Consider the following 26,415-nt stretch of genomic DNA (forward strand, 5'->3'; position numbering starts at 1 on the left):
GCACAAGAATTTGGGGGGTAAGACTACAGGAAATGAACGCTTACGTGCATGAATGTTTGTTGTCGCACATGTGTTGCACTTAGGGAGTAGAAATCCACGGGAGATGTATGTGTTAGGCGGTGAGAGTCTGATAGGTATGGACGGGGAGAGGGATCTTGGGGTGATATCTGAGGATCTGAAGGCTACGAAACAGTGTGACAAGGCGGTGGCCGTAGCTAGAAGGTTGTTAGGCTGTATAGAGAGAGGTGTGACCAGCAGAAGAAAGGGGGTGTTGATGCCCCTGTATAAGTCATTGGTGAGGCCCCGCCTGGAGTATTTTGTGTTCAGTTTTGGAGGCCGTATCTTGTTAAGGATGTAAAAAGAATTGAAGCGGTGCAAAGAAAAGCTACGAGAATGGTATGGGATTTGCATTACAAGACGTATGAGGAGAGACTTGCTGACCTGAACATGTATACCCTAGAGGAAAGGAGAAACAGGGGTGATATGATACAGACGTTCAAATATCTGAAAGGTATTAATCTGCAAACGAACCTTTTCCGTAGATGGGAAGGCGGTAGAACTAGAGGGCACGATAAGAGATTGAAGGGGGGCAGACTCAAGAAAAATGTCAGGAAGTATTTTTTCACGGAGAGAGTGGTGGATACTTGGCATGCTTCCCACAGGAGGTGGTAGAGATGAAAACAGTAATGGAATTCAAACATGGGTGGGATAAACATGAAGGAATGGATCCTCAGAAGCTTGGCGGAGATTGGGTGGCAAGAGCCGGTGGGGGGAGGCGGGGCTAGTGCTGGGCAAGACTTCTACGGTCTGTGCCCTGAAAATGATAGATACAAATCAAGGTCAGGTATACACAAAAAGTAGCACATATGAGTTTATCTTGTTGGGCAGACTGGATGGGCCATGTAGGTCTTTTTCTGCCCACACTTAGTTATCCCAGACACTCCTTCATTTAAGATATTCATCCGGTATTACCACAGTGTAATGGTTCATTATCATAATTTATCAAACGGGGATCTTCAGATTGTCAACCGCTTCCACCATCCGGGGACTATGCCTCAGTATTTTAGTAGTGTTGTTTACATTGTCATTGATCAACCCATGATTTTTATTTTTCTACAAAAAACTTTTTTCCGTTCCTTTTACATTGTCAACTACAACTTCTCATGTACTTTAAATCCAATATGCTTCAGGATTCAGTATCAACCAATTCAATAAATTGACTTTTGTACTATTACTATTATTTCTGCCGTCATCTACTATGCTACTAAGTTACTATCAGTGGTGTTCCTGGGGGGAGGGAGCATGGAACAAACGAAGGACAGGCACGCGCGGCACCCCCCCCCCCAGCGGCGTGCACCTGGGGTGGGGGTGGGGTTTCGTGGGGGGGGGGTGTCCTTTTGCCGGGGGGGGGGGGGTCGCACTGCACCCGGGGGGTGGGGCGCATCGGCAATCCGCCCCGGGTGTCAGCCCCCCTAGGAACGCCACTGGTTACTATGTACAAGCTGGTTGAGCGCTAAGCGGTGTTCTGCAAGTTTAATGCAGAACTGCAAGGGGAGGGCATACGCATGGGTGGAGCATGAGTGAGGAATGAATGGCCCCTCATTTATATGCGTAACTTACAGAATACAGTACAGTCTCAATATTCCGATGCAAACTGGACCGACCTGTCGGATAATACAGAAAACAATGCATAAACAGTGGCATCGAGTTCACGATTTTCAAAAATTGTTCTCACTTTTTAAAAGACTTTGGATAGAAACAAATGCAATGACATCACTGGAGGGTCGGTTAGTGAAGGTTGGCTATTCAAGAATGTATTGTACTGTAAATTACCGACAAAGGTACACCCTCACACTTAAGCTTGCCTTTGATATGATATCAGCGATTGCCGCCTAAGTGTTGTACAAATATGGACTTACGCATCAACGAACCTTTCCCAAAAATGGGGAGCCAAAAAGCACTAGAAGACGTGAAATGAAGCTGTAGGGAGGGAAACGTTTTTCACAGAGAAGGTGGTGAATGCCTGGAAGGCTGTTTTGTAGGGGGTGGGGAGACAAAAACGGTAACGCAATTCTAAAAGGTGCGGGATAAACGTAGAGGATCTCCATGGCAAGAGGATCAAATAAAAGTATAGAGTATTTCCACTCGATGCAAATGACTTATATATAGAGAGTCCGGAAAAAACAGGACCCCTTACCTAATTCCAAAATGCTTTGCCATTGTTTAAACACTTAGCATGACTTTTTTGAAAATACACTGGTATAATGAGTTTTTTTTTTTTCTTAGTTAATTCATAGTTTGTGTTCAAAGTGGCCTCCTTCGACCTTGACACATTCATGAAGTCTTCGATGCCGCTGAGCTGTTGGCTGAATGAATTCTGGGGTTTCATTATGAGCTCAACTTTTTTGCGAGGTCGATGTGCTGGAGCTCCCATCATGTTGAAAAATAAAGTACTCGGACATGTCTCAATTTCAGGCAGGGGTTTTCTGCTGCAGTAGAACATTTTTGGGTTATTTGGTAAAATGTTGGGGAGGTCTTTTGTGGTTTTATTTTTCTCGGACACCATGGGCATGTGTGTAATATATTTATACTAGTAAAAAAAGGCCCGTTTCCGAAACCAATGAAACGGGCGCTAGCATGTGGTTTTTTGTGTGTGTATGTGTCACAGAGTTATTTTGTGTGAGTGTGCAGGTTGTTGATGGCTGCACGGGAATGCTGGACCATTTATGCGCTGCAGGAATCAGCGCAGTCTTTTTCTGGGTGCTCGGGGGATCCCCGAGGTGGGAGACAGCTTGCCTGAGGCTGGGGATGGTTGGGCACGTCCTTGGCCGCTTCGGCAAAAGGGGAAGAGGAAGGGGGTGGGGAGTTACCTGCAGCCGCCTGAGAAACCATGTATTCTTTGTTTGTTTTGTATTATTAGTTTGCATTTCTGTTGAAGAAAGAGTGGATGCCTTTCGAATGATGGAGGTGGTGCGTCGGTGTGCGGTTGTTTCATTAGTTTGGCAGCCAGTCTCCACAGATTCCTAGGCAGGGAAGGAGTACTCCTCCCCCTTCCTTGGTCGCTGTTTCCTGCTGGCTGGGTTGCGGGTAATCCTTCCAGCTGGGCCGCAGCTTTTCCTGTTGGCCGCGTCCCAGATGGTGACGGGCACGTTGTTTTCTGGCTCCTCTGACTCCATGTCAAGCGATCCCAAATATAGTCTGTGCTATAGGCCCTCTGGCACTCTTCAGTACTGGCATTAGGCATTTAAAAATTTCTCCCCCCCCCCCCGTCTATTTTTGCACATACCCACAGCAGGAATATTCTTCTCTCGTTCCAGCGGTGGTTCTGTGCTCTCCGTGCTGCACAGATAATGAGCCATTCTGCTGGGGAATGCTCCTCCCTTATTGTCACGTAGTTTCCTCTGATTGGTCAGTCTTACGTTGCCTAGTGTTGCCTGGGAATGGTGTTGTGATGGTCCTTTGTGTTTCAGAATGTTGAGGGTGTTTTTTCTGATTGGTCCGTCATGCGAGGGCGGGGCAGAGAGACATGGTCAGTGTTGTGGCTTCACCACCATGAATCCATGAACCCTTCAGTGAGTGACTGAGTGACTTCAGAATGTTGTCTTCAGAACGTTGAGGGTAAGTTTTATTATAGTAGATATTCATATCTGAAAGGTTGTGGGGTGATTTGCAGAGAGCAGCAGGTACCATATTAGCCACATTTCTGGGCAGACTGGACGGACTATACTGGTTTTGTCTTCCATCGCCTACTTCGTTCTGTAACGGAATTTAGGTCCCCTAGATGTTAAGAATTCACTCTCTGCGCTCTACATTTTGGCATCCAGATTAGGCGACCTTTATAGAATTTACCCCACCATTTCAGGGCCAGAAGTATTAGAGCAGGTTTACGGATAATGTTTTGCTAAGGAAGAAACTTTTGAAGAAGGTACATGTCATGTCTGTAGAGCTTATATCACTCTTCAAAGGGAAAATTGACTTGGGAGAAGTACACACACAAGTTTCTACCTGCTATCTGTGCAGGCAGCGTTTTTAAGAAAACATCCATAAAACACATTTGGAATCCAAAAAAACAATGGGTCTGATATTCAAAGTGATTTAACTGTTTCTAGAATACTGCAGGGTTTTAATGAATCTTTTTATTTGGGTTTTGCTCACACCTAATAGTTGCTCAAGGTGAATTACATTCAGCTACAGTAGGGGGTCCTTTTATGAAGGCGTGCTGAAAAATGGCTTGCAGTAGTGTAGGTGGGGGTTTTGGGCACGCGCAGATCCATTCTTCAGCGTGCCCGCAAAAAATGCCTGTTTTTTTTTTTTTTTGCTGAAAATGGTTGTGCGGCAAAATCAAAATTGCCGCACGTCCATTTTGAGTCATAGACCTAGCGGTAAAGAATTTGGGCGGTAATGACCTACGCACGTCAGATGCCACTTGGCGCATGTCCGCTACGCGTGCTGGAAATTGTTTTTTTTAATATATTTTTCAGACGCGCATAGCGGACACGTGCCAAAATTGAAATTACTACAAGGTCCACACAGTAACCAGGCGGTAACTCCAATTTGGTGTGCAGGTGCCTACGCAGCTTAGTAAAAGGGACCCTAGATATTTCCCCATTCACGGAGGGGAGGGACAACCTAAGTTTAAATATGAGGCAATGAAGGATTGTGAATTGCTGAAATCACAAGGAGCAGCTGTGAGATTTGAGCCCTGGCTTCCCTCTTTACCAGCCACTAAGCGGCTGCTCCACTCCAGTGTGTTAAATATTATCAATTAAAGTGTTAATAATCCATAGAATGGAACTAAGATTTCACTTCTGTTTTTTCTCTTTTAAAGATCGGACTTGCCACGAAAACAATGGGAAGAAGAAAAAACGCTCATTTACCGAGCAAGAGCTGGAATCTATTGACTGCTCCCCTCCAGATTATATTCTCCCGGGATGCGCAGAGCGGCCCCTCGCACCACTTCAGCCACTGAACGCCGACTGCAAGGTATGCCAGAAGGAGCAGCGATGAGCTTTACTTGTCTTATATAGACACAAGGGTTTCGTTATTGAGTTTTGTTACATTTGAGTTTTCTTGATGTCAAGAATGATAGTGCCCCTTTTTTTGCTAAATTCTTAAGGACCCATCTGTGAAGAAACGGTGTGTTTTTAAGCCTGTAAAATGTATAGGATTTTTCCCTGTCTTAATTATGTCTAAAGTGTATTTCTCCTGTTTGGCCCACAGATGGTGCATGTTTAGGCTTAATGCTGTTACAGAGGACTGATTTCTCTTTCTTTTATTTGGCAGACAGATAATAGGAAGTGCCTGTAGTGATGTAACCCATTTTTATTTGAAACTTGACTATTCTGGGCTCTGATTGGCCTGGAGTTTGAAAATACCCAGCAGTTGTTGCTGGCTGTTGCTTCAGTCTTAGCCAGGAAGAAAGAGAGACAGATCTCTTTGCTGAGGCTCGGTGAATTATATGTCCCAATCTTGCCGAGGTACTGTTTAGCCAGTATGCAAATGTTTAGTTAGTGTTATAATTGATCAGTTACCAGTTATTGTTTGCCTATTTGCATGCACTCTTTTGTTCCACTATTCAATATTTTTAAGAGAATAAAAACAATTGTTCACCCTGTTTGTCTGGGCTGATAAAGAATCCTGGTGGTTTGTGTGTTGTCTGTGAGTCCTTTCTGGGAACTGAGACCACGGAGTGTGGCTCCAGTAACCTAGAAATCACTGGGGATAATTTGAGAGCGGGAGACAGGATGCCGGGCTTGATGGACCTTTTGGTTTTTCCCAGTGTGGCAATACTTATGTACTTAACGGTGTAAAGTGTGGGCATGTAAAACGTTAAGACACTTTATACCGGGTTACACTACAGACTCAGGGCACCCAGATGTCGCAATAGAATAGGCCCATGACTACATGCCCTCAGGGTGCCTGAATGGAGGTGCTTAGTTTAAAAGAGCAGTCCCTATAAGATATCTTGACACGGCTGCTTACATCTGCGTTAGTAGAACTGAAGAAGTGAATTTTAAAAATTGTGTTTTAGTTTCTCAGGAAATAGGTAAAATTGATCGTTGCTCATCTCTGTTGTTCAAACTCCTTAATATAATTAACGATCACGTATGTCGCACAGCCTCTGCAGTGTCTGAAAGCCCTAATGATGAGTGGATGGAACCCACCCCCTGGGAACCGTAAAATGCACGGGGACTTGATGTACCTGAGTGTCTTCACCATGGAAGACCACCACATCCACATTACTGCATCCAACAGGGGCTTCTACATCAATCAGTGAGTGTCGGTGCTGCCAGCACACGCTTTCTCAGGTTCTTTGTCTTAACGAGTCAGGCTGTTTAATGAGTCTCTTCCTAAGACATGCAGATTATAAGAAACTAATTTTCAAGTTATTTACCCAGGTGAAGGACTATTTTCCAGTGCCATAGCGAGGGCGGCTGACACCCGGGGCGGTTCGCCGCTGCGCACCCCCCCCCCCGGAGCGCATTCTTACCAAAGGGGGCGGGTGGGAGAGCCGCTCCGCCCCGAGTGCAGGTCGCTGGGAGCTGCGTCGGCTCCGCTGGTTCCCTGCTCTCTCTGCCCCGGAACAGGAAGTAACCTGTTCCGGGGCAGAGAGAGCAGTGAACCAGCGGAGCCGACACGCCCCCAGCGGCGTGCACCCAGGGCGGACCGCCCTACCGCCCCCCACCCTTCCTACGCCACTGCTATTTTCTACAGCCTGACTTGAGAACTAGCCTCCTGAAATGTGGCTGCCACAGTGCATGTACATTCAGCTGCATTAAAAGGGGCTATTCTGTGGGTGGGCTAAGCTTGGGAGGCTGGAGGAGCTAAAATAGCGCATATCCCTGCAATTTTCAAAACTGTATGCTATTTATGCATCCACTGGCCACCTGCACAAAATGGTAGGTACACATGCTGACACTTAACGGACACACTTTGCACTGTGCTATCAGAAGCTTATTACTCGCCAACTCTCTTAATCAAGATTCGAGGTGAGCTACATTAATTAAAATAAGAAACTGATACAATCGACCAGAAACGGCCTTTTTCCCTTCAGGAAAGCTCTGAAGACCCTTCAAGATAGCCTACCCTAATGATTCAACCTAACCAAAACTTGCCCACATAATTCTTACTGACAATTTGTTTTACACTGACCAGGTTTCCCATTATCCTTTTTTGCTACCCCATATCCATTCCTTTCCATCTTCTTACGCCTACCTCCCAACGCTCATTTCCTTCTGCACGCGATTCCTTCTATGTTCAATTTACTTATCCGTTAACCCCATTAATTTTGAGTTTACTACAAACTGTATATTCTTCTTATGACTTTGTAATTCTTTATATTGTTACTATGTAAGCCGCATTGAGCCTGCCATGTGTGGGAAAGCGCGGGGTACAAATGTAATAAATTTACATTTAAGCTGTAAAAACATACAGAAAATCACAATCTCCCCCCCCCCCCCCCCCCCCGATAGTCTTCAGAGCTTTTCGAAATAACAAATAATTATTTATTAATCGCAACTCTGGAGGAAGATCATTCCAATAACGAACAGCCGAAAAGAAAAAAAGAGCGAGAAAAGGCAGCTTTAAGCCGCAAACCCTTAGTCGAAGGACCTGCCAACATAAAATGGTTGGAGCTTGTCCTAAACTTTAACAAACTTATCAATTTGAGATCCACCTTCAGCACCTGAACCTTCCAAGAACCCGAATACAAAACAAAGTATTTTAAAAGTAACTCTTCGAGCCTGAAGAGGTAGCCAATGTAAGGCACTCAACAAAGGAGTTACTTAATCTATTTGAGAATTTTGAATCATTTGAATCTAAGAAAGTTGCTTAGAAGACAAAACTCAAATATGAGTTTCTATAATCTAATAACGATAGTTAATTGCACAATGATCCTGAAGTGATCTTGTAATTTATTCTATCTACGAATAACTTTGTATTTCTTAGCTCCGGAAATGGTGACCGCCATTACGGCATAATGTAAATCACTCTTTCATCAATGAACATTAATGCAATATCACTTTGTCATCTACCCTACAATGTACATGCTATACCACTCTGTATTTCTCAGATCCGGAAGTGGCAAGAGTCACTCCGGCATTAAGTAAGCCACATTGAGCCTGCAAATAGGAGGGAAAATGTGGGATATGAATGCAACAAATAAAATAAAATAAAAATAAAATAAAAAAAATATAGATCTTAACAATCGCAATTGTTTCAATTTGAAATAAGCTTTTCTAATCAAACCAGTTAATCTGTTGACTAGATGACTTTTACAGCAAAGCAACACAGGTTATTTCCTTTTTGAGATGTTTGAGAGATATGCTGGTTTTCTGGTACAAATGACCTGACACGGCCGTATTTCATCGTATATTAGCTGCGTCATGGGGTCTCTTGTCTCCAAGTACAACTATGCATGAACTGGAATAAGAAACCTAAAAGCAGCTGCAGGAAATTCATTAATCCAAATGCAAAATGCTAAGTGTTTTCTAGTCAACCGGTAATATGATCTGAAACACGGCAGTGTCGGGTCACTTGTACATCAATCTATAAACTTTGGAATGCATGAATTCGGATGATGTGGCTGTTTTCTCCCTCCATTGGTTTGTCAGCGCTGTCTCATTCTGCTTGAGCTGTTTTTAGAGTTCCTTCTATTTTTCTTTGGTTTCTTTGGAATCATTGTGAAAGCAATTTGCTTCATTTATAGCTATTCTTTGAGCCACATAACATTTCTGGGGTTAATGCATGAGTATGCATAAACTTGCAAAAGTATGCACAGAAAAAGAAACCCTACTCTTACCTTAGTCACTGGAGAATCTCTGCTTGCATGTACAGGCTGTATTGTCTGCATAGACCATTACCTGCAGACCAGATGGGCAGTGGTATAAAAACCTACTTCCCAAGGTCCCTGAGAAGCATCAGCAGGTTTGAAAACGGGACTTCCTTGATTTTTCATCTGCTGCTTTAACCTCTCAAACACGTCAGCTTATTTGTGTCGTGGCTTTGTTCCTGCTTCTGGTCTCTGTAGTTAGAATCCTGATGACTGTACTCCAGTGCAATTGGGGATGTGACTCCTGTGCACTGAACGGGGAGCAAAGAAACTTGGGGGTCCTTTTACTAAGGTGCGCTGAGAAATGGCCTGCGGTAGTGTAGATGTGTGTTTTGGGCGTGCGCAGAATTATTTTTCAGCGCACCTACAAAAAATGCCTTAAAAAATTTTTTTTTTTTTTTTTTTTGTTGCCAAAAATGGTGGTGCTGCAAAATGAAAATTGCTGCACGTCCATTTTGGGTCAGAGACCTTACTGCAAGCCATTGACCTAGTGGTAAGGTCTCGCGTGGTAACCGGGTGGTAATGGTATACGCGCATCAAATGCCACGCATCCGGAAAATTAAAAAATATATATTTTTTGGACGCGTGTAGCGGACACGTGCCAAAATTTGAAATTACCGCAAGGGCCACGCGGTACTCGGGCGGTAACTCCCAATTGGGCGCACGTAGCCGCCTACGCGGCTTAGTAAAAGGGGGTCCCTTGATTATTTATGCCAAATAGGATTAAAATAGTAAATTGTTCATTTCAGTTGTTACTATAAGAATGAAGGAGAATTTGGATTCGTTGTTTTTGACGACTATTAAAATTGCCGTACAAGCTTACTTTAAATATGGCTGTTAATTTCTGTTGCCATGCATCTTCTCTTTGTTCCATTTGCTCCGTGTGCTACAGGTCAACTGACGACATCTTTAATCCCAAACCAGCCAATCCCAGCCACCTGTGCCATAGCCTTGTGGAGCTCTTGGGTCTGATCAGTCCCGCCTTTAAGAAGAACTTTACGGCACTGCAGAAAAAGAGGTAAATGATGATGGGAAAGGGTAGAAGCTGAGGAGGGGGAAGTATCGTATGCTAACATTGACGCTTGAGTGGGTTGTGTTAGAATAGAAAATTAAGGCAGATAAAGACCATATGGCCTGTCCAGTCTACAATCCTTTCCTCTCCTTTGAGGATCCCATGTGCTTGTCTCAAACTTGAATTCAGATAGTCTTTTCTCTCTACCGCCTGTACCGGGAGGCTATTCCATGTTTCCACTACGCTTTCTGTAAAGTTATGAGAGGAAAAGCAGCTACAGTAGACATAATTTCTGTATGTTGACTTATTAACTCTATCCGTGCAATGCACAAAGTTCCATCTGTAAGACTCAACGGTTTTGAAAATGACTCTTCGTGGGAGTCCAGCTCATGAATGAGGCCAGGTTTGGTTTGATCTGATTTGTGGACTTGTAATCTTGCCTTGTGTGCAGTGGGGTAAAGGCAAAACTTGTTCATTCTTATGAAATAAAGTTATGCAGTTATGTTTCTGATGTGTGAGACATTAGTTCACAGTAAAATGCGATAGATTGATCTCAGGCCAGCAGGCCCAAGAGATAGACTCGAGGCCAAGATGAGTGGTAGTTCCTCAGAAGGTCTAGAAAACAATCACACACACGGATGACAGCCTCTCTGGAACCCACACAGGCAGTAGGCAGGCAGCATAAGTGGAACCCACTCACAAGCTGAAGAAGGCAGCACCTGTAGAACCCACACAGGCAGGAGGCAGGCAGGTGTCTCTAGAACCCACTCGCCAGAAGCTGAAGAGGGCAGCATAACTGGGACCCACTCCCATAGAGACTGAAGAAGGCAGTGTTTCTGGAACCCACTCGCACAGAGGCTGAAGAAGGCAGCGTCTCTGGAACCTACACAGGCAGGAGGTAGGCACAGTAACTGGAACCCACTCAACGCAGAAACTGAAAAGTACAGCATCTCTGGAACCCAGGCAGGCAACGTAACTGGATCCCACTCACACACAGGAACCCAAAGACACGCTGGAACCTGTTCACACACTGTCAGTGGAAAGAAACACAGCAGGAGCCTACTGAAAACAACAAAAGCAAGCAGCAGAAGGAAGGGCCAACCCAGACCAGGACAAGTGGAAGAAAGGCATCTCAGGACCCACAAGTACAAGTGGCAACTAGAGGTGACGTGGAGGGGCATAATCGAACGGGGCGCCCAAGTTTTTATGAGGGCGTCCTCGCAGGATGGCCCCGTAAAGGGGCAGGGCAACCCGTATTATCGAAACAAGATGGGCGTCCATCTTTTGTTTCGATAATATGGACGGGGACGCCCAAATCAGCAAATTTAGGTCAACCTTGGAGATGGTCGTCCTTAGGTCGTTTTTGAGATGGTCGTCCCCAGTTTTCAGTGATAAGGGAAACCGAGGACGCCCGTCTTACAAACGACCAAATCCAAGCCATTTGCTCGCGGGAGGAGCCAGCATACGTAGTGCACTGGTCCGCCTGACATGCCAGGACACCAACCGGGCACCCTAGGGGGCACTGCAGTGGACTTCACAAATTGCTCCCAGCTGCATAGCTCCTTTACCTTCGGTGCTGAGCCCCCAAAACCCACTCCCCACAACTGTACACCACTACCATAGCCTTTATGGGTGAAGGGGGGGCACCTACATGTGGGTATAGTGGGTTTTGGGGGGGGGGGGGGGTTGGAGAGATCAACGTTTATCACCACAAGTGTAAGAGGTGGGGGGGGGGGGGGTGGTCCTGGGTCCACCTGCCTGAAGTGCACTGCACTCACTAAAAACTGCTCCAGGGACCTGCATACTACTGTGATGGAGCTGGGTATGACATTTGAAGCTGGCATAGAGGCTGGCAAAAATTTTTTTTTTTTTTTTTTGGGGGGTGGGAGTGGGTTGGTGACTACTGAGGGAGTAAGGGGAGGTGGTCATCCCCGATTCCCTCTGGTGGTCAGTTTGGGTACATTTTCAAGGCTTGGTCGTGAAAAAAAATGGACCAAGTAAAGTCAGACAAGTGCTTGTACGGACGCCCTTCTTTTTTTTTTCCATTATCGGCCGAGGACGCCCATCTCTTAATCAAGCCCCAGTTCCGCCTTCGGTACGGTGCTGACACGCCCCCGTGAATTTTGGTCGTCCCCGAGACGGAAAGTAGTTGATGACGCCCAAAATCGGCTTTCGATTATGCCGATTTGGGCGACCTTGAGAGAAGGACGCTGATCTCCCGATTTATGTCGGAAGATGGGCGCCCTTCTCTTTTCGAAAATTCACCTGATAATGACGCAAAAGTGTTGAAAGCCAAGAACTGAGGGGTTAAATCTCCCTGCGTAGGTCAGCGTCTATATGTCACCACGAGGATGCATGCTGGATGCTCGCCCATGTGGGGCCAGCAGATGCTGCTGGAAATGCGGAAGTGATCTCTTAAGGGCTGTGGGAGGCACCGGCAAGAGTGACAGCATTAACCCTTTGCCTATGGATGCAAAAAGGAACATAAAGGGTTTTTATTTTATCTTATTTTTTTTTTTTGGCTAAGGTACAAAATCAATATGTCCTTAGTAAATTAGTCCCAATTCTTCAGTGCTGGATTCTGTATAGGTCGGCCACAGTTGGGTGCGTAAACTAATTAGTTCGTTAGGTGATAACAATAATTAATTACTCCTAAAAAGCATTTCACAGTAGTAGGAGTTACACGTGGATCTGCGTAAGCCCTGTTCTGTGTTCTAGATCGTGTGCCTAGTTTTCATAGCACGGAACTCCAAAGGGGGCGTGGCCATGGGAGAGGCATAGATGGGTCAGGGCTGTTACCTGAATTTAGGTGTGATGTTATAGGTGTGCAAATCCAGGTATTCTAACTGCCATCAGTTTAGTGCGAGCATTTACACCAGCCTTTGGCAGGTATAAATACTCAAGGGTGGCTCAAGACAATCTACTGCCTTAGGCAAAAGAGCTGCTGCCCCGGCTCCTGTGTTGCCACTGTCCTCCCCCCCCCCCCCCCCCCCGTTCCCCAAAATTACCTTTTCTATTTTTTTTTTCTTGTTTTTCAAAAGAAGGCAGCGACTTCCGTAGGCTGCCCTGCCGCTGGTCCCAGCTCCTTATCTCTGCTGCAGGCGGGCCCACCTCTGATGTAATTTCCTGTTTTCTTGGAGGCAGGCTGCCCGGGTCCTGGCTCCTTATCTGTACTGCGGGCAGCCCATCTCTCTGATGCAATTTCCTGTTTCCCGCAGTAGAGAGAAGGTACCGGGACCGGCGGCAGGGCAGCCTATGGGAGTTGCTGCCGCTGCCTTCTTTCGAAAAACAAGAAAAAAAATAGAAAAGGTAATTTCAGGGAAGGGGGGTTGGGAAGGGGGGGGGAGCGATGCTGCCTCACAGGAATACCGCCTGGGGCCCCTGCTTCAGGTGGCCTAATAGTAGGCTGCCACTGTGAATGCTTGTGCCAAAAGTTATGTGAGAAATGTGTGCTGAGCTAGTATTCTGTAAAGGCCACTCTGTGCATAGTAGCTTAGTGTGAATCAGGGGCGTAGCCAGACTTTGGCGGGAATTGGGGGAGGGGTCCAGAGCCCGAGGTGAGGGGGCACATTTAGCCCCCCCCTCCCGCCGCCAACCCTCCCTCGCCGTCGCCTACCTTTGCTGGCGGGGGACCCCACCCCTGCCAGCCGAGATCCTCTTCTTCCTTCGTTCTGGGTCAAGAGGGTTGTCGGCAGGGGGGTCCAGGGCCAAATCCGCCACTGGTGTGAATGTCTGTGGGTGCCATTTAAGAATTTAGCCCTCAGTTGCCTTCTTTATGTGTTTGGGTTCAGGTTTTCATAAGAATACCACTGGCAATGATACAGCTAGTACAGATCTTTGAAAAAATTGGTGGTTTTTCTCTCTCTCTCTCACTCTGAGTAGGATACATCGACATCCCCTTGAAAGAATAGCGACTCCGTTCCAGACTTATACCTGGACTGCACCCTCTACCAACCACATCATGGACTATGTGAGAGCTGAGGATGTCTATACCTCGCGACTGGGCTATGAAGAGCACATTCCTGGCCATGTAAGGAGGTCTTACTACCGCATGAGCAAATTATTTTGGGTTATAAGGAGCAGGCTGAGCCTTTGGGAGGTGATTTTAGAATGGCTAGACACCCATTTGCACATAGAAAAAGCTTTTACAAAACTGCTACCTCTGTGTGTGTGCTGTCAGAGGGCACAGATTTGAAGGGGGCCTGCTCTAGGAATGGTGTGGGAGGACCTCCAAAGTATATGCAGGGTCCGGCATTAAGGGTTGTCAAACAGAGTAACTGTCCTAGTCCCCAAACCTACCTCAAGCTACAGTAAGATCAGCCTGAATGGGAGCTTCTAGGCCCCCCTCCCCAGTTTCGGTCTTTACGCTGGCCCTGGATATACGTGTATTCTGAATTTTAGTATGGGAACGAAGGTGGAACCAGGAAAACTCCCCCCATCAACATGTACTACTACTACTTATCATTTCTAAAGCGCTACTAGACGTACGCGGCGCTGTACACTTGAACATGAAGAGACAGTCCCTGCTCCACAGAGCTTACAATCTAATTAGGACAGACAAACAGGACAAACAAGAGATAAGGGAATATTAAAGTGAGAATGATAAAATAAGGGTTCTGAACAAGTGAGTAAGGGTTAGGAGTTAAAAGCAGCATCAAAAAGGTGGGCTTTTAGCTTAGATTTGAAGACAGCCAGAGTGCTTTGTGTTACATCTAACTTTGGCCTAGCTTCGGGCTTGGGCTTGGGAGAAGAAGAGAGAAATTGTACTTGTCTCTGGAGCTAGAAATTGCCAAGATTTTGAAAGATTTGGAGAGCGGCTCCTTAATGACTCCCTTGGAAGCATGTTTTTTTTTTTTTCAGAAATCAACCACTTACGAAGTACAAAGTCCCAACTGATGCCTGCCTGTATGAATGGCTTCTTTTGATATGAGTTGTGTTATATGCATATAGTTTTCCCATCAAGACGTTCTGTAGCATGAAACAAAATCAAACCTTATTCCTAATCTGTATTTTGCATATTACTTTATGTAATATAGTTTTTTTCCTAAATTTATACTTAAAACCGGAGGAAAGATCTCTGCCGCTCTACCAATGCTGCTTATAACTTAACAGCTTGCAGCGTATTCGCTGCTTTTTACAATGGTGAACTTTTTCTTCATTGATCTTTAAAAAAAAGTTTTAAAAAATTTTTTTTTTCAAATTAGCTATATTTTGTTATGTATGTTATTTTTTATGGTCAATAATTTTAATTGATGACTTGGTTCTCGATGTAAAATGTCTTTTAGAAGTGTATATTGACCTATCTCCCCCGTCATCAAAGTTTAACATATACCCCATATTCCCCAAACAAGACTCCTCCATCCCCATTCAGCTTTCAATTAGAAAACACTAAACCATATAACCAGAAGTAGTAGTTTATTTATTTATTAGGATTTATTTACCGCCTTTTTGAAGGAATTCACTCAGGGCGGTGTACAGTAAGAATAGATCAAACATGAGCAATAGGCAATTACAGCAGTAAAAATATTCGAATAACAATACAAAGTATGGCATGGTATATTATTTGGAAAACTAAATACAATGGTGTGTCACCTGTAACTCTTTAATCCACAATCGGGATCCTCTCCCATTTGGACAGTGCATGTTGTGATTAATTTTGAGAGAGTTCGGTTATTTTTACGAGGTCCATAGTAGGATCCGAGACAGGAACCTTCCTGAAGCAGCCTGGATTTTGGCGAAACAAGGCGCACTTGTTGAAGGGAGACACGGATGGTGTTTCGAATAACTGAACAGTCAAGTATCTACTCCACATTGGATTACCATCAGCCTGGATTCTTTTAACTTGTTGAGCCCCGAGTTTTCGACATACAGATAAGCGACTGTTGGAGTGAACAGGGGGACGGGAAAATTGATTTGGGCAAAGATTTTGTAGGTTGATTAAGTCTGCAGTTTTTGAAGACAGCGTTCATTTCATATCCCGGGGTATTCCTCTAGTTGTAGGTTGCAGTCGGTATAAACAAGGGATTTTTTCCAGTATAAGGGCCCAGGTTTTAATTAATGGATGAGTATTTGTGGGGGGATACATTATAGGAGGGGTGGTGCACCTAGTTTAACTCTTTAGATAGTGGAGGGGAAGAAGAGTTTTTATGCCATCCGGTTTTCTCAAGTAAGTTTGAGTTTTTGCGGTTGGTTTTTTTTTCTCTTCTTTTCCTCACGGGAACCAGTGATAATACTCTACTCCTTATTTTAATGGTGAACTAAGCCTTAGTAGCAATGTGTTCTCCATGAGGAGGTTTGAGGTTCCTTGTCATTTATGGGAGATGATCCCGATTGTGGATTAAAGAGTTACAGGGTGACACACCATTGTATTTAGTTTTCCAAACCATTTTTTGAAAATAGAATTTGTATTATACGGGTTTTGGAAATTCCCTGTTTTGGTTTATATGGTATATTATTTGCAATGACAACACAATACATAATAGAACATTATAATTGGTAGTGAAGGGTAAGTTGTAACATATAGATGAGTAAGAAAGTAGGAAGAATTAGAAAGTAAGGTGATTGAAGAAAGTTGCACGTGAGCTCAGACAGATGGTTAAATATTATCTCAGCTAGGGTAGGAGTGGATAAACGTGTCCCGCTGCAGTATGTGGAGCCCGAGTCAATCCTTGTGTGTGTGAGTGAGACTAACAAGTTAGTTACTTCTTCCATTAAAGGCTCTCCCACCCTATTCTAAGGGGCCTAACCCTCCCCTTCCCTTCCCCCAACCTCCCTTGCTTCACCAACTTTGTAAACTCCAAATTCACCCCCCGCCCCCCCCCCTCCCAACCCCAACTAGGAACTCGATAATTCTCCCAGGCTTACAAAACTGCCTATAATCCTTCATTGAGAAGCAAACTATGCCCTTGAGGGTGTAGGATCTGTAGATATGGGCCTCAAACGGCGAGGAAGCTTTTCCTCCTTTTTGGCGAGAGCCGGGAGTCTCTTGCTTCCCAAGACACTAAAAGGTGTAGTTGGTTCCTCCAGTGCCAGTACACCGGGGGCTCAGATGACGTCCAGTACTGTAAAATACATTTGCGGGCAACCAGACGCATCTTACATAGGAACAAAGTTTCTAATTTATTCCTACCTCTAAATGCCCCTGGAACATCCAAAAGCATTTGATCTACCGTCCCCAAAATGTGAGCCCCTAACTCTACTACTACTGCTTAACATTTCTAGAGCACTACTAGGGTTACGCAGCGCTGTACAGTTTAATAAAGGACAGTCCCTGCTCAAAGGAACTTACAATCTAAAGGACGAAATGTCAAGTTGGGGCAGTTAAGATTTCCTGAATAGAGGTGTAGTGGTTAGGTGCCGAAGGCGACATTGAAGAGGTGGGCTTTGAGCAAGGATTTGAAGATGGGCAGGGAGGGGTCCAGGAAGCGCTGAATATGTCCCCAGAACACTCTCGGGTTAGGCAACTCCAAAACATGTGTAAAAATGATCCCTGATTCCCGCCACACTTTAAGCGAGATGGTTCTAAGAGTCCTCCCATATGGAATAGCTGGGAGGGAGTAATATACCCTCTACAAATAAAACGATATGCACATTCTCTTAGGCGAGCATCTGTAATTAACAGAGGTATACGAGCTACTGATTTAGATAAATCCCAGTGTGCTAAAGAGGTCCCCACCTCTTGTTCCCACTTGTTTTTCAAAGTCGTATGGTCTCGGGGGGGGGGGGGGGGGTTGCCATTTATTCAAAGCTCTGTAAAGTAACGTTATTAAGATCTCCCCTTCTCTAAGAGAATTAAAAAAAATCTCTTAAGCTTGTTCCCCAGGGAACTCCACGATAATGTAGAGGTGTAGTGCCACGCTTGCCCTAACGCAAACCTATTGTCCCAATGTATGTGTTATTTTTAATCTTCAAAGTATCATCATGTGCTTTCCATTTTTGTTCAAGCTCAAACGATTTACTTATCTGGCAAGTTGAGTCTCCGATTCTCATCACGTAGCTCAACAACAGAACGCCCGCTGTTTCATCGGAGCTTTCAAGACTTTAACAATTTATAACCCCCGGTTCATTCTGCACTGGTATATTTTTCTACGTCTTGCAAGTTCGATCTATTTTTCCCTTGGCATTACACATATTTTGTGTTCATAGGTTTTGCGTGTAAAGACCTACAATGCTTATTTCATTAACCAGACATCCTATACAAAATGAGGTTGTTGGTCTATTAACATATGGTGGTACGGATTCACAGCAAATTCAGCGACAGCTTCACGTGTTGATTTGTCTGTTTTTAGACTCGAGACTGGAACGAAGAGTTGCAGACGACAAAAGAGTTGCCCCATGACAGCTCAACAGACCAACTGCTGAGGGAAAGAGCTACATTTAAGGTGAAGTACTACTGGGGGAGAAATTCTATAAATGACATTTAAAAAAATAGATGCCGGGAAAAATCCATGCAATAAGCATAAAGGAATCCTGTGCCGAAGGCATGGATCCTCAGGAGCTTAGTCAGGATCGAGAGGCGGGGCTGGTGGTTGGGAGGCAGGGCTGGTGGTTGGGAGGTGAGGATAGTGCTGGGCAGACTTATACGGTCTGTGCCAGAGCCGGTGGTGGGCAGCGGGACTGGTGTTTGGGAGGCGGGGATAGTGCTGGACAGACTTGTACGGTCTGTGCCAGAGCCGGTGGTTGAGAGGCAGGGCTGGTGGTTGGGAGGCGGGGATAGTGCTGGGCAGACTTATACGGTCTGTGCCAGAGCCGGTGGTTGGGAGGTGAGGATAGTGCTGGGCAGACTTATACGGTCTGTGCCAGAGCCGGTGGTTGGGAGGAGGGGCTGGTGGTTGGGAGGCGGGGATAGTGCTGGACAGACTTGTACGGTCTGTGCCAGAGCCGGTGGTTGAGAGGCAGGGCTGGTGGTTGGGAGGTGAGGATAGTGCTGGGCAGACTTATACGGTCTGTGCCAGAGCCGGTGGTTGAGAGGCAGGGCTGGTGGTTGGGAGGCGGGGATAGTGCTGGGCAGACTTATACGGTCTGTGCCAGAGCCGGTGGTTGGGAGGTGAGGGTAGTGCTGGGCAGACTTATACGGTCTGTGCCAGAGCCGGTGGTTGGGAGGAGGGGCTGGTGGTTGGGAGGCGGGGATAGTGCTGGGCAGACTTATACGGTCTGTGCCAGAGCCGGTGGTTGGGAGGAGGGGCTGGTGGTTGGGAGGTGAGGATAGTGCTGGGCAGACTTATACGGTCTGTGCCAGAGCCGGTGGTTGGGAGGAGGGGCTGGTGGTTGGGAGGCGGGGATAGTGCTGGGCAGACTTATACGGTCTGTGCCAGAGCCGGTGGTTGGGAGGTGAGGATAGTGCTGGGCAGACTTATACGGTCTGTGCCAGAGCCGGTGGTTGGGAGGAGGGGCTGGTGGTTGGGAGGCGGGGATAGTGCTGGGCAGACTTATACGGTCTGTGCCAGAGCCGGTGGTTGGGAGGTGAGGATAGTGCTGGGCAGACTTATACGGTCTGTGCCAGAGCCGGTGGTTGGGAGGAGGGGCTGGTGGTTGGAAGGTGAGGATAGTGCTGGACAGACTTGTACAGTCTATGCCAGAGCCGGTGGTGGGCAGCGGGACTGGTGTTTGGGAGGCGGGGATAGTGCTGGACAGACTTGTACGGTCTGTGCCAGAGCCGGTGGTTGAGAGGCGGGGATAGTGCTGGGCAGACTTATACGGTCTGTGCCAGAGCCGGTGGTGGGTAGCGGGACTGGTGGTTGGGAGGCGGGGATAGTGCTGGATAGATTTGTACGGTCTGTGCCAGAGCCGGTGGTGGGAGGCGGGGCTGGTGGTTGGGAGGCGGGGATAGTGCTGGGCAGATTTGTACGGTCTGTGCCAGAGCCGGTGGTTGGGAGGCAGGGCTGGTGGTTGGGAGGCAGGGATAGTGCTGGGCAGACTTATACGGTCTGTGCCCTGAAGAGCACAGGTACAAATCAAAGTAGGGTATACACAAAATTAGCACATATGAGTTATCTTGTTGGGCAGACTGGATGGACCGTGCAGGTCTTTTTCTGCCGTCATCTACTATGTTACTATGTAAGCGCTATTCTGTAAAAAGCAGTTCAGGCGGAGTGAGCACTTTGTATAGAATAGTGATTGGCGTGGATTCCCATGCCCAACTATGGGCGCAAGGACTTACTACTGCAATCTGGTGTAAATTTCTGGTACATATGTTGGGCGCTCAACTTCGGTATTCTCTAACGCGATGCCTAAAGTTTTGGAACGCCTCTGACCCTCCCGTGGCCATACCTCCTTATCAGTTGCGCATAAGACACAGTGCTGAACACCCAAAGTAGAATAGTATGTAGGCAGACGCACGTGTGGATCCAAATTAGTGCTAATTAACTCTAATGCCGATAATTGATGGCGTCCAGTTGACTTGACTAGTTTACGTGCGCATGTGGGCTCCACGCCCAACTTTGGGCAACCTGCAATCGGCCTGAGGGACTGTGACAAGAGAAACCCATGAAGTCCTTTTGTGTAGCAAGGGACTTTGGTGTCTGCTTCCATATTTCTTGAGATTTTCTCGTGATCTGCCTTTCGTCTGGTGAACCCTATCCATGTTGTACATTTCAATCTGTTCGCATTAAGTAGAGCTTTGAAGAAATTCTTCCAAAGCAGTTGTTGCCACATGGGCCTTCGCATGCCGATGTTGTCTTACAGCTCCTTTCTTTTCTGGCAGATTCATTCAGACTTTGTGGCTGCTTCCACCAGAGGGGCCATGGCAGTCGTCGACGGGAATGTTATGGCGATCAATCCTGGGGAAGAGGTGAAGATGCAGATGTTTATATGGAACAATATCTTCTTTAGCTTCAGCTTTGACGTGAGGGATCACTACAAGGAGTTGGGAGGCGATGAGGCAGCCCATGTGGCTGCTGGCCATGACTTGAAGGGGGTGCAAGCCTATAGCAGTTTGGATATCGAAGACCTCTATGTTCTAGGCACTGTGGTGTTAGACTACCGAGGGCACAGAGTGACTGCACAGTCGATCATCCCAGGAATCCTGGATCGGAAGGAAGATCAAGGCGTCATGTATGGGTCGATAGATTTTGGGAAAACTGTTTCTTCGGATGCCAAGTATCTCGCTTTGTTGCAGAAAGCTTCCAAGCCCCTGAGGATTCAGAAGCATAGTGTGCTTAATGAGAAGGATGAACCAGTCGTTCTGTGCTCCTCGGTGGAATGCAAAGGGATTGTGGGTAATGATGGGCGTTACTACATCCTAGATCTCTTGCGCACCTTCCCTCCAGATCTAAATTTCCTTGCCCTGGATAAAGAGGAGGTACCGGAGGAGTGCCGCAAACTCCAGTTTCCCAGGACCTACCAGCATAAGCTGTGCTGTCTTCGCCCAGAACTTGTGGAGAGTTTTGTGCAACACAAGTAAGTCTTTTGGCTCTTAATATTTGCTGTGAATGAAGCATTTGGAAATGTGTTGGTGCATGAATAAACCCGTTTCTTAGGCCTCACTCTGTGGAAATCATTGATCCCTGCAGAGCACCCCTTCCTCTTGTGTTATCCTACCCACTCTTCTATCATTATTGTAGTTCTACCCCCTTCCCAGTGGCGTTCCTTGGTCAGCTGCCACCCGGGGCGGTCGCCGCTGCGCACCCCCCACCCCCCAGGGTGTAACGTTGTCAGTCACACCCCCCCCCCACCCCCACGTGCATTCTTCTTGCCTGTTGGGGTGCAGAGAGCAGCCATGCGGCTATCTGTTCTGCCGGTTCCCTGCTCCCTCTGCTGTTACTTCCTGTTCCTGGGCAGAGAGAGCAGGGAACGCCGCACGGCTTCTCCCAGCACCCCTCCTGCAACGTGCACCTGGGGCGGACCGCCTCCGCTGCCCTAGCCCTCTGTACGCCACCGCCTCTTCCCTTTTACTTCCTGTCTGTCATATCACGTCCTGAACTAATTATTTCTATGTAGAATTTCTGTCTATTGTGTGTGTTAGATTATACACAGGCCTGAAGGCTACCATAGGGTGGGGTAACAAGTTTGAAATAAACTGGGAAACTTGGTCGCAAAAGCATTAGATTAATGGGACTAGAAGGGATCTTCAAGCCATGTAGCCTGCCCCTTAGCAGGAGCCACTGAACCTACCCCATCCCGGATGAGCATTTGTCCAGCCTGTTAAAATCCTTCAGTGCTGTAGAACTAGGGCTGCCCTATGTCACTTGCTTTGATATTTAATTATCCTAGAACGGGCGGTTTTCACACTTGTGCGTGTTTATACCAGTGGCGTAGCTACGTGTGGCCACGGGGGCCTGGGCCCCCGTATTTTTGGCCCTGGACACCCCTGCTAACGACCCTCTTGCCCCCCCTCCCACCGCCAACCAGCCGTCGCCTACCTTTGCTGGCGGGGGACCCCAGCCCCTGCCAGCTGAGGTCCTCTTCTTCCGGTGCAAGGCTTCGTTCTGTTTCTGCGAGTCTGACATCCTGCCTAGGTTGGCACACAGAGGCAGCAGAATACCTTTGCCTTTGTTTGGGGAGTCCAAGCTTCGCCCCGCCCCGCCTCCAACCCTAGCATCTGGCCTTTCCTTACTTATCTCGGTCATTCTACTTCCCCCCCCCCCTTCTCTTTTCTTCTCTACCTCTCAAACCCTCTCCTCCACTTCCTGTTTCGGATGGGGCAGAAGTTGACAGGCCTCAAGTATGCACTGATGCTTGAGGTCCCTCGTCAACTGGCCATGATGCCGTTAAGCAGATTGCACTGTCACTGTCTGGGGAAGAGAGATAATAAATCAACACTTTGTTTGGGAGCAAGAAGAAATATGCTGGAGGTGGGGGCAGAAGGAGGGAGGGCAGGAAGGAAATTTTGGGGGGTGCCATAGCACCTTGTGGCTCCTTCTGATGCCTATGGGAGCACAATTTAGGGTCGGCATTGCATTATCAGTTGGTTTCCAGGTTCCCTTTTTCCTTCCCTCTCTTTCTCCACCTTAGGGTGTTCAGGTCTTATCGCCCTAGTCCCGGGGGTGACAGGACAGTCGGCAGTTATAGAAAATGTATGGTGGCATGTGCAGAAACTTGAGCATCTATGCATGGTGAAGGCCTGACAGCTTCTGGAAGTTTGGATGGGATGGGAGCCTGCTGGACTTGAGCATGTGCGGAAGCTCAAGGTTCCCTGCTGGCCACAAAATATTTTCTGTAGCTGCCAACTACCCTGTCACTGCCCAGGAGGAAGGGAGGTTAGGCCTGAACACCTTGCAGGGAGGGAGAGAGAGGGAAGGAAGGAACGAAAGAAATGGTGGAGACTACAGGGCATGGAGAGGGTGGAAGAGATGCTGAAGGGTGGGGGGAGGGCCTTGAGCTGCAGGCCATCCATGGGGGAGGGGGGCATGGCTGAAGATTCACCAAAGGCATCAGACAGGTCAGCCCAAGGATGAGGTCTAAGTCTTGTAAAATCTGTTCTCAGAGTCCCTTCAGAGGTGAGGGAAGTTCCAGAAAGGTAGAAATAGCTCTTAGAATCTTTTCATAAAGGTGCTTTAATAAATCCCAATAAATGAACAAGTGCAAACAGAGCTGAATACTTAAATTTAGACATTAGTTTTAGCTGGTCTTAGGCAGCTGAAACTGAGGCTCCCAAATGTAGGCCTGCTCTCCCCCCTTCTGAAGTTTAGGTCCCTAAATTGGATATTTAGCACCTCGTTTTCATTGTCATGACCACCTCTGGCACAATTAAAATGTGGTTATAATAACTTGTGAATTTATTTGGGGTGTACAAATGACTCCCTAAATACTTTTTTTTTTTTTTTTTAGTAATTTGCTCTAAACCCATTTATATCATTGATATAGTTTTGATCCAGTACATTTCAGATGTTCAACCAATAACCTTGTTATATTTCAATGTTCTGGAACAAGAACTCAACACAATGGATGTTAAATGTCTTTCTGCTGTTGACGGATCTTTCCAGGATGTTGAGCAGTTTGGCTGGGATGATTCTTTAATGCTAATGCTAATTAAAACCCAGTAAATTTGTCTTACTGTGCGGGAAAAAGAATCCCTGTTGCATAGATCCTGTTCATTCCACAGACAGCCGGGTCTTCTGGACATCCGTAATGAATACACATGAAGTCAATTTGTATATCCATTTCATTCATATTCATTGTGAATATTCTGCAAACTCTGCCAGAGAATGTGGTAAAGGCAGTTAGCTTAGCGGAGTTTAAAAAAGGTTTGGACAGCTTCCTAAAGGAAAAGTCCATAGACCGTTATTAAATGGACTTGGGGAAAATCCACTATTTCTGGGATAAGCAGTATAAAATGTTTTGTACATTTTTGGGATCTTGCTGGGTATTTGTGACCTGGATTGGCCACTGTTGGAAACAGGATGCTGGGCTCGATGGACCTTTGGTCTTTCTCAGTATGGCAATACTTATGTACTCAGCTGGCTCTGTGGTCAGTAGAACAGGTCTGGGATGTGCGGCCTTGCCTAAACAACTTTGTTTGTGTTTTGATAGATACACACAGTTCATGAATCTTGTAATGGACAGAACGCATGACATAGGGACGTTTGGGGAAAACAACCTCTCAAAGGATGGTAAGTGGGCCAAACTGCTTCCCATAATAAAGAGCATTTCCCTGATGATGCTGGTATGCAGGAGCGCGATTGAGGAAGTTTTCGAAACCTGACCAAGTTGGTGGAGGTTGTCCTTTGGTGAAATTTTGCTGCCAGCCAAAGCTAAGTGATGTTATACGCTAGCATTATAACCTTGGTATGATGTTAGAAATGAAGTTTAAATATATAAAAATAAATTAAAAAAGCAAAAATAGATGGATCAATGGCGATTTGCGCCACAACCAAGATCCCCTTCAAAAAAAACTGATTGCACTCATCTACACTATGAAGTAGTTTTGATATGAAAAATATTACTTATGGTTACAGTTTCTCAAAATTCTATTTCTAAAGTTATTGTCTGGGACATTATATATGTACTAGTAAAAAAGGCCCGTTTCTGACACAAATGAAACGGGCGCTAGCAAGGTTTTCCTCAGAGTGTGTGTGAGAGTGACTGTGTGAGAGAGAGAATGTGCGAGTGTGTGTGTGTGACAGAGAGAGTGAGACTGGGTGCGAGTGTGTCTGTGAGAGAGAGAGTGTGTGTGTGTGTGCTAGGGCCCCCCTCCCTCCCTCCGAGTTCCAGGGTTGTTGTCCCCCTTCCTGCCTCCGAGTTCCAGGGTCGTCCCCCTCCCTGCCTCTTGAGTTTCAGGGTCCCCTCCCTCCCCTGCGTTATGCTCTCTCCCCTGCATTCATCTATATGCAGGCAATGTCCTCTGTGCCCTGCCACCTCCATCCATCCATGTGCAGCATCTCTCCCTTGCCCCGTCCCTCCCTCCCAGTTCCAGGGTCCCATGGAGGAGCGACATCAGCAGGTGGTTATGATCCCAGTGACACACATTGGAATGTTGGAGGAGCAAATTATTATATTAGATTTTGTTGACATTGGATCCCCACGTATTAAATATACGGTCTGTAGAATTGGTAGTAAACTGAAGGCAGCTCTGGTCCTAAAAAACCAAGACCTCTCAAACTGAGAACTTGAAAACAATGAATGTTGCAAGGTTAGGATCTGTTGCTCCAGGTGGTGGAAAACCCCAAAGACTTTGGATTCCTCTTTTGGAAGTTGGGTTTATCATATTGCTAAATAATAGAAGATTGCTAATGGACTTTTTAACTCATGTGAAATGGCTTAGTTTAAGCTTTAATCTGCAAAGTCCTTCAGCTTTAAAGAGAGAGAATTAGTTTATTCTCCTCTACATATAAATGTAAAAATAAATGTGTATATTTAATACTTCATTAAAAGTAAAAAGTACAGTGAAGAGAGCACATTAAAAAATTTACTTAGGTAAATGTAATGACTTTATTTTTTTGAATTTTTAAATATTTATCTCAACATCAGAGATAATCAGAAAACATTGAAAAATAAAGATTCACTTAAACATTATAGGAAAATATGCATCCATCTTTCGTCCACTAATCAAGAACCCAAGATATAAGAAATAATAATTCTAAGGTCACATGATGCCTTGCTGAGAGAGCGGGTGTCGGTGGAAAGAGCTCCCAAGACTCGCCCCTAAAACTGACCTCCAAAAGATTTTTTTCCGCTAAACCCTTGAATGTGACAGTGAAGGTAAAGAAGCCGGGAGTCAAAGTTCGATCTGCAGCGAGGTATTTGGAGACGGTAATGGCAGCTAAAGTGCAACGCCGAGAGAGGGACAAAATGCAGCAAGGCGAATCCAAGATGGCGGCCGGAGGAGACTCTGGAACTTCTAGCGTTAGCTCCGCATGGGTGGCGGAGATCGTGTCAGAGGTGAAACAAGCCGTGGAGGTGTCGCTGGATTTACCCATTTTGATGGGGGGGGGGGTGATCTTAATATGGTACGTGACCCAGCTTTAGATAAATCTCGAGGACTTGTACGGGAGAAGGGAAATTCTTCCAAAGGCATCCCGTTACTTTGCTCGACGAGTTTAAACCTTTTAGATGTTTGGAGAACACTGCATCCCACGGAACGAGACTATATGCATTTGTCTCGGGCACATGGAACTCAATTTAGAATTGATTACTG

At 46.2% G+C, this 26,415-nt stretch overlaps 1 protein-coding gene across 3 annotated transcripts in view; it reads left to right on the forward strand.

Annotated features, from left to right (window-relative positions):
- The window catches only part of LOC115479550 (clustered mitochondria protein homolog), a 92,428-nt gene that overhangs the window by 15,408 nt on the left and 50,605 nt on the right, over nt 1-26,415 (forward strand). For all 3 annotated transcript variants that reach the window (XM_030217512.1, XM_030217515.1, XM_030217513.1), the window contains exons 5-11: nt 4,829-4,983; nt 6,119-6,273; nt 9,723-9,848; nt 13,725-13,872; nt 18,131-18,223; nt 20,545-21,239; nt 24,312-24,391. In XM_030217512.1, the coding sequence (XP_030073372.1) occupies nt 4,829-4,983; nt 6,119-6,273; nt 9,723-9,848; nt 13,725-13,872; nt 18,131-18,223; nt 20,545-21,239; nt 24,312-24,391 (1,452 nt within the window). The remainder of the gene's footprint in view (nt 1-4,828; nt 4,984-6,118; nt 6,274-9,722; nt 9,849-13,724; nt 13,873-18,130; nt 18,224-20,544; nt 21,240-24,311; nt 24,392-26,415) is intronic.

Source organism: Microcaecilia unicolor, chromosome 11, assembly GCF_901765095.1.
Source record: "Microcaecilia unicolor chromosome 11, aMicUni1.1, whole genome shotgun sequence".
NCBI lineage: Eukaryota > Metazoa > Chordata > Amphibia > Gymnophiona > Siphonopidae > Microcaecilia > Microcaecilia unicolor.